Consider the following 8,481-nt stretch of genomic DNA (forward strand, 5'->3'; position numbering starts at 1 on the left):
TTTGGGATCTCCGTCCCGGTAAGTACCTTTGGGTGGTGGGTGTGGAGGGGACATTATCATCAGGGCAAGGACAGGAGATAGGGAGAGGCTGGGGGCTCAGACGTCGCCACCTTCAAGTGTAATTCTGGGTTGAGGGTAAGCCTAGGGCACCCCCTTAGCTTGAGGCTAAGCGTCAGAGATCCCCCCCATCCAGTCACCCTCTCTACCGGTCATGCTCGGCGTGACCGTTATTCCAGTTGGCATATACATTGAGCAGTCTGTCATCCCAAGCAGACCCTTAGATGTCCACCAAATTTTATGGAAATACTGAAGTTGGGAAGATAAGTAGTTCCCCCATATAGTAGTTCCCCCACCCATTTTTTGGGTAGTTGCAGTTTTTCCAGTTTTTTTTTCTTGGGGGCCATTTTTTTTTCCACAGCAGGTTTCTAAAGATGTTGTGCATTTTCTTAAACCATCATTTAGGAATCCAGACAGGTGAGTTACGCACGACGTACGCACACAATGCTCGGCACTAAGCGCATCCTAACGAGGTTTACTCTACCCAAACACTCACTTTATTCCTCCTTTTTATGACCCGTGGACTTCAATTTAAAGGAATATACTCCTGTGATTTATTAGTAATGTAAATCCCCAGATACTTAAACTTGTGAACCCCTGGGATATTGGACAGACCCTCCCCAATCACAGAGCTCCTGGAATCCAAAGCTAGAAGCGCGGGTTTAGACCAGTTTATTGTCGGGCACTCGGTGAACTCTATTATTATGCTGAAGTATCATAATCCTACAGGGGATGATCGTGTCATTTTTTAATAGTGTCCTTCACATTTTCTTTTTAGAAAGTGGCTCCTCCGTTGAAATCCAAACCCAGAAGACACCGGTCGGTGATTTTGACTTTCCCGCACAGAAACAAAAATTAAAGGACCAGCAGCCGCAATGTCTGACGTGCAAGGGCGTCCACAAATGCTACTGCAGCTCCTCGAAAGGCAAAAAAAAGTTTGTCTGCCTTGACTGCGGCAAAGGTTACAACCAAGAGGGTCATCTCCTCGCCCACCAGAAGAGCCACTTCCACAGGCAGCCACATCAGTGCTCCTTGTGCGTGAAGAGCTTCAAGAAGCCAAGCCAACTCAAGAGGCACCAGAGGATCCACCAAGTCATCGAGTACAAGTGTCACAAGTGCCAGCTTACGTTCCAGAGCGGAGGAGACCTAAAGAAACACAAGGCGACACACCGGACACCGAAACCATGTGTAAAGTGTGGCGAGAAATTCATGAGTTCCCAGAAACTGAAGAACCACGTGAAGGAAGCCCACTCACCGCTCTTGGAATGTCACCTGTGTCACCAGCGCTTCCGTTACAAGACCGCGCTGGTGAACCACCAGCGAGAGCACTTAGGAAATGAGGTCTACAAGTGTCATAAGTGCACAAAGGTCTACACCAGACTGCCCTACCTTCTCAAACATGCCAAAGTTCATTCCGAGCACCAAGACGATGACTATGACCTCCAACCCATGAGTCTATCGATGGAACTTGAAGCAGATGAGAGCCGCTCACCAACCCACACCCAAGATGGAACACCATGGCCTACCTATGATGATGGGACCACCAGCAGGTCTGTTGAAGAAGTGCCCCACCACATCATCCCAACAGATCCCATCTTGGCTGTGGATCCTGCAAGTGATCAAGAGAGAAAGATTAAGAAGAAAAAGAAAAAAAAGTGTCATGTTTCGGAAGAGTTTCTGCATGGTCTTAATATAGAGCGGCTCTTCAGGTGCAAAACCTGCAAAAAATGTTTCCGCCACCATTGTACCTTAATGAGGCATCTCCTGTCCCACAGCTTTGTGTTCAGCTGTCACGACTGTGGGCAAACGTTTGGAAAACTGCTAAAACTGTTTCTGCACCGGTATAAACATGAGAGGAGGAGACCTTACAAGTGCAACATCTGCGGGCGAGCCTTCAGCTCCGCGTCCCTGCAGCAGCTGCACCAGCACACACACGATTCTACTATTCCCGGACCCTGTGGGGCAAAGCCCTCCGCGCTCCAAGGCGAGAAGGTCTCTCCAAACACGAGGCCGATAACATCATTATCCAGTCGACCTCTGAATCAGAAATCCCATTGGACCCATGGAGACAAGGATCCATCTGTTGCAGGATCACGAGACGTCGCCAATATTAGCATCTGTGCGGCTTCTCCAAATAACATGGTAGAAAAGAGACAGGTTCAGGAAATGGCGTCCTGCAAGGACTACGTGAAACGCGTCTGTTACCGGCCCTGTGACTCTGGGTCCACGATGTGAAGCGCGACACAGTATATTTATTAACAAAAGAGAAAATATAAGAAAATATAATAAATATTTACAGCACAATGTCCGTCATTCTGTGGCCACCGGGCTGTGGCTATGGCGTCTGTCCATTCACTACACAGTACAGTCATCTGATGCATGGGAAATGTACAGTGACTGCACCAGCAGAATAGTGAGTGCAGCTCTGGAGTATAATAGTATAATACAGGAGGTAACTCAGGATCAGTAATGTAATGTATGTACACAGTGACTGCACCAGCAGAATAGTGAGTGCAGCTCTGGAGTATAATACAGGAGGTAACTCCGGATCAGTAATGTATGTACACAGTGACTGCCCCAGCAGAATAGTGAGTGCAGCTCTGGAGTATAATACAGGATGTAACTCAGGATCAGTAATGTAATGTATGTACACAGTGACTGCCCCAGCAGAATAGTGAGTGCAGCTCTGGAGTATAATACAGGATGTAACATTGGATCAACAGAGAAATAAACAAATTTGTGGTCACAGATTAATTTTTCACACAACACCACCACCACTGCACTATACTGTGATACATATAGTCATGACTGAAAGTGTTGGCACCCTTGAAATTGTTCCAGAAAATTATTTCTCCCAGAAAATTATTCCAATTACTCATGTTTATTTCCTTTGTTGTTTTGGAACAGCACAAAAAATGTGAGAGAGAAAAAAGGAAATTTAACATAACTTCACAAAAAAAAACCCCAAAAAACAAAATTAGGCTGGACATAATTGTTGGCACCTTTCAAAAATTGTGTGTAAACAACTTTGTTTCCAGCATGAGATGCTTGTTCAGACTCACCTGTGGCAAGTAACAGGAGTGGGCAATATGAAAATCACACCTGAAACCAGATAAAAAGGGAAGAAATTGACTGAACCGTTTGCTTTGTGTGTCTGTGTGCGCCGCACTTACTATGTCCGCACGTTGCTTTTTACCTGCTTTTTTGCTGCTTTTTCAACTGCAGCGTTTAATGCCAAAATGGTTGTGTTCTACTTTTCAAGCAAAGTCTATGGGAATTTGGGTTTCTTGTCCGCACTATGCAGTTCAAACTGCTGCCTTTTTGTTGCAGAACTTTGGTCAAAAACTCAGCTTTGCAGTGCAAAACCCAAATGGCAAAAACAACTGACATGTGAATTGTTCTTGCCATTTGGGTTTTGCACAGCAAAGCTGAGTTTTTGACCAAAGTTCTGCAACAAAAAGGCTGCAGTTTGAACTGCATAGTGCGGACAAGAAACCCAAATTCCCATAGACTTTGCTTGAAAAGCAGAACACAACCATTTTGGCATTAAACGCTGCAGTTGAAAAAGCAGCAAAAAAGCAGGTAAAAAGCAACGTGCGGACATAGCCTAAGCATGGAGAACACAAAGAGGAGAATACAACTGTCTGAGGACTGGAGAACCAAAATTGTTGAAAAATATCAACAATATCAAGGTTACAAGTCTATCTCCAGAGATCTTGATGTTCCTTTGTCCACGGTGCACAACATAATCAAGAAGTTAACAACCCATGGCACTGTAGATAGTATCCCCGGATGTGGACGGCAGAGAAAAACTGATGAAAGATTGTAACGCGAGATAGTCTGGATGGTGGAAAACTGCCCCAATCACGTTCCACAGAAATTCATTCAAGCTGCAACTCAGGGGGCAGGCTGAGGAATAGCGAGGGGAGAGGTGGATTAAGCGGGCCGCAGAGTTTAGGATGGATTGGAGGGGTGCAAGAGTGTTGGAAGGGAGGCCAGAGAGCAGGAGGTTACAGTAGTCGAGGCGGGAGATGATGAGGGCATGCACTAATGTTTTTGCTGATTCTTGGTTAAGGAAAGCTCGGATCCGGGAGATATTTTTGAGCTGTAGTCTGCAGGAGGTGAAGAGGGCTTGGATGTGCGGCTTGAAGGATAGAGCAGAGAGAGTCGAGGGTTAAGGGGGCTTTACACGCTGCGATTTCGTTACCGATATCGCTAGCGTGCGTACCCGCCCCCATCGTTTGTGCGACACGGGCAAATCGATACCCGTCGCGCAGAACATCGCTGACACCCGTCACACGGACTTACCTGTCCTGCAACGTCGCTCTGGCCGGCGATCTGCCTCCTTTCTAAGGGGGTGGGTCGTGCGGCGTCACAGCGACGTCACACGACAGGCGTCCAATAGAAGTGGAGGGGCAGAGATGAGCGGGACGTAAACATCCCGCCCACCTCCTTCCTTCCGCATTGCCGGTGGAGGCAGGTAAGGAGATGTTCCTCGCTCCTGCGGTGTCACACATAGCGATGTGTGCTGCCGCAGCAACGAGGAACAACATCGTTAATTAGAAGAGAACGATTTTCTGTTTTAGGACGACCTCTCCGCGGCAAACGATTTTGGCCGCTTTTGCGATCGTTTTAGGTCGCACAAAAGCGTCACACGCTGCGATATCGTTAATGACGCCGTATGCGCGTCACTAACGACGTGACCCCGACGATAAAACATTAACGATATCGTAGCGTGTAAAGCCCGCTTTACTCCAAGGCAACGAGCTTGTGAGACTGGGGAGAGAGAGCAACCATCAGGTTTGATGAATAGGCTTGTTGGAGGAGATGAGTGAGGAGGAGGAAAGACAATTCTGTTTTGTCCATGTTCAGTTTTAGGAATCGCGCAGAGAAGAAGGATGAAATAGCAGAGAGACATTGTGGGATTTTAGTTAGTAAAGAGGTAATGTCAGGTCCAGAGAGGTAGATCTGGGTGTCATCAGCATCGAGAGGATACTGGAAGCCGTGGACTCTATGAGCTGTCCCAGGCCGAAGGTGTAGATGGAGAACAGCAGGGGTCCAAGAACTGAACCTTGGGGGACACCAACGGATAGAGGGTGGGATGAGGAGGTGGTATGAGAAAGGGAGACGCTGAAAATTCGGTCGGTTAGGTATGAGGAGATCCAAGATAGGGCCAAGTCTGTGGTGCCCAGAGATGAGAGAATCTGTAATAGGAGGGAGTGGTCTACTGTGTCAAAGGCAGAGGACAGGTCCAGGAGGAGGAGGACAGAGTAGTGTAGAGGGCAGAGGACAGGTCCAGGAGGAGGAGGACATAGTGTAGGGGGCAGAGGACAGGTCCAGGAGGAAGAGGACAGAGTAGTGTAGAGGGCAGAGGACAGGAGGAGGAGGACAGAGTAGTGTAGAGGGCAGAGAACAGGTCCAGGAGGAGGAGGACAGAGTAGAGTAGAGGGCAGAGGACAGGTCCAGGAGGAGGAGCATATGTCTCTTCATATTAAGAGAAACCTTGAGGAGCAAAAGTACCGAAATCAGAGAATTTTGTTTATTTCATACATTGTGAGTTACTGCCGGAAGCTCCCGCACTTACAATAAACATATATCATAAAACCACAAGAAGTGAAGAGGTAACAGATGCTACAATACGTTCTCTGCATTATTGCAGCCGATGGCTGTTGTTTCGGTTACACCAGAAAAGAAATACCGTGAGCAATAATTAAAAATAAAACCTATATCATCCATTTCTACAATATACAGAATATATTATTGGCTCCAATATTCTTACTTTAATATAGTTTCATAATTCCCTGATGGATACAGACCTCTAAGTCTCCTGCACGGAGTAACAGAATACAACTCTGCCACCACTAGGGGGAGCTCTGCAGGTAATGAGGCTCAGTATGCACAAGGCTCCTGGGCTCCCTCTAGTGGTGGCTGCAGATTTGCAGAATTTTCCTGCAGGGAATTTGGAAATCTGTATATGAAAAATTGGAGTTTCCTCCACCCCAATAAAGATATTTTAGCAAATAAACCAAAAAGTTAATCTACATAAACTGTAACTGACATTTAAAATCAAACTCCCAATAGTTGTGATTGTTGGGGGTCGGATGCTGAAATCCCCATCAACTGCTAAACTGAAAAAGTAGAAGATGGACTCATAGGAACCAATTCATCAAATAGTTTACTCCAGAAGTGTACGTACGCCTCTTAAGGAGTTTGACGCATCTTACTTGTGTAGGCCCTGGGACAAGACTGGTGTTGTTATGGGGGCACCATTTATGGCAGCTCTTATTAGAGCTTCCATGGACAATCTTAGCTCTAGCTACTACCATCAACCAGATCCCAAGTGTTACACTGGTCATAATCCTGGACCAAGAAGAGAGGGGTATACCGACATGGGATCACCACAACAGAATATATAAGGGATAAATATTTTATTTTATTGCAGGCAGAAACAACAAGAAAACCACATTTCTCCGCACTTGGAGTATGGACACACAATAACACGGTTAAAAACACTTAAAAAGCCAAAGGCATGGACACCGTACACGCCAGGAACCAAATATACATAATAAATATAATGAATATACAGTACAAATAAAGCGGAGGGACTCTACAATATATTGCACAGGGCCCGGTCCCAGAGCTGATCCATCTATTATGGTAAACAGGCAAAGACTGTGTGATATAATACCCAGGTATGTATAAAATACAACATATGGAAAACCGCCGTACAGATACAGTCAGATTTAATAACACCTAATGTGTAGAGTATATGAACAGATGGATAAATCATAGGTTGTGCAGTGCGTTACCCCAGTGTGCATTAAACACAGGAGACGGTAGATCATTACAATAGAGGACCTAATAATGCACCATGTGCAGTATAAACCGTAATAAGGAATGATTACTTATAGGATATATGCAGGACACTGCGGGTACATATAGAAGTCTGAGTGGATCTGCACAATATATTAACCCAACACAAGTGTATCAACGGAAGGCAGCACAGTAAATATCGGTATTAGGCCAGTACCCCTAGTATATAAGAGGGATGCCTACCATGCCTATCACCCCTATAATAGGACCAAGGGCCACTAGGGCCATACAGAACAGGCCAAGGCAGCGATTAGGCTAGGGATAGCACGGGAGCGGAGCCGTACTTACTACCCCAGAAAAAATAGATGGCAGCCATGCAGGTGGAGTAGATAAGAAGAGTGACCAACAAGGTTCCTGGTGTGGAACCCCACGCGTATCGCCATGTGTGCAGTGGCTTCCTCAGGGGAACCTGCACATGGTGCATTATTAGGTCTTCTATTGTAATGATCTACCGTCTCCTGTGTTTAATGCACACTGGGGTAACGCACTGCACAACCTATGATTTATCCATCTGTTCATATACTCTACACATTAGGTGTTATTAAATCTGACTGTATCTGTACGGCGGTTTTCCATATGTTGTATTTTATACATACCTGGGTATTATATCACACAGTCTTTGCCTGTTTACCATAATAGATGGATCAGCTCTGGGACCGGGCCCTGTGCAATATATTGTAGAGTACCTCCGCTTTATTTGTACTGTATATTCATTATATTTATTATGTATATTTGGTTCCTGGCGTGTACGGTGTCCATGCCTTTGGCTTTTTAAGTGTTTTTAACCGTGTTATTGTGTGTCCATACTCCAAGTGTGGAGAAATGTGGTTTTCTTGTTGTTTCTGCCTGCAATAAAATAAAATATTTATCCCTTATATATTCTGTTGTGGTGATCCCATGTCGGTATACCCTTCTCTTCTTGGTCCTTTATTATCATTTGTTTTGTATACCAGGAGATTCCACCGGGTGGTGCCCTTCCCTTCTGCTTGTTGGTCTCCTCAACTGGTCATAATCCTTTAACAACAGTACAGGGATCTGGACTTACACAGGGGTCCTGAAATGGGGCTTTGGAGTAGCTGCTGGCCGGTGAAGCAAAATGGCATGAGGTAGTCAGAAAACCGCGTCACCATCAGAAGATCACTAAGAGGAACATAATCGCAAGGCTGAAGGATAGTCTAAATATTGGCTGAGTATTAGACTAAGTAAAAGCTGAAAACACAGGGCTGAACCAGGGCAAAATAAACAATAACTGTCAGTGCAAAGCAGGATTTCAGGGGCTTCTACGAGTACCCTGCAGCCCCACTCAGCATGGAGCAGAGACAACAGAAAGGTGCAATGAAAGTGCAGCGCTGTCCGGAGAAAGTTAAGGGATATTTTGGGGGGATAACCATGTACAGGATTGTTCTCATCTTATCTTCTGGAGTGCACTGCTTCTTGGCTCCCTGCCTGCCAACTGGCCCCGACTGTTTGCTTTTTACGCATCAAGCAGAGGTACCATCTGCAGCCTCACAGAAGCACCCAGGACACTGCATCCTGCCAGATCCAGCCTAG

The 8,481-nt window shown here is 45.9% G+C and overlaps 1 protein-coding gene across 6 annotated transcripts in view; it reads left to right on the forward strand.

Annotated features, from left to right (window-relative positions):
* The window catches only part of LOC142243668 (uncharacterized), a 49,451-nt gene extending 47,097 nt beyond the window's left edge, over positions 1-2,354 (forward strand). For 5 of the 6 annotated variants that reach the window (XM_075315805.1, XM_075315802.1, XM_075315803.1 and 2 more), the window contains one exon: positions 836-2,354. In XM_075315805.1, the coding sequence (XP_075171920.1) occupies positions 836-2,292 (1,457 nt within the window). In that variant the 3' untranslated portion in view covers positions 2,293-2,354. Of the gene's footprint in view, positions 1-270; positions 475-835 lie in introns of those variants that run through there. The other variant, XM_075315804.1, reaches the window with a different exon arrangement.
* Positions 2,355-8,481: the final 6,127 nt, after the last annotated feature.

Source organism: Anomaloglossus baeobatrachus, chromosome 6 (genome assembly GCF_048569485.1).
Source record: "Anomaloglossus baeobatrachus isolate aAnoBae1 chromosome 6, aAnoBae1.hap1, whole genome shotgun sequence".
NCBI lineage: Eukaryota > Metazoa > Chordata > Amphibia > Anura > Aromobatidae > Anomaloglossus > Anomaloglossus baeobatrachus.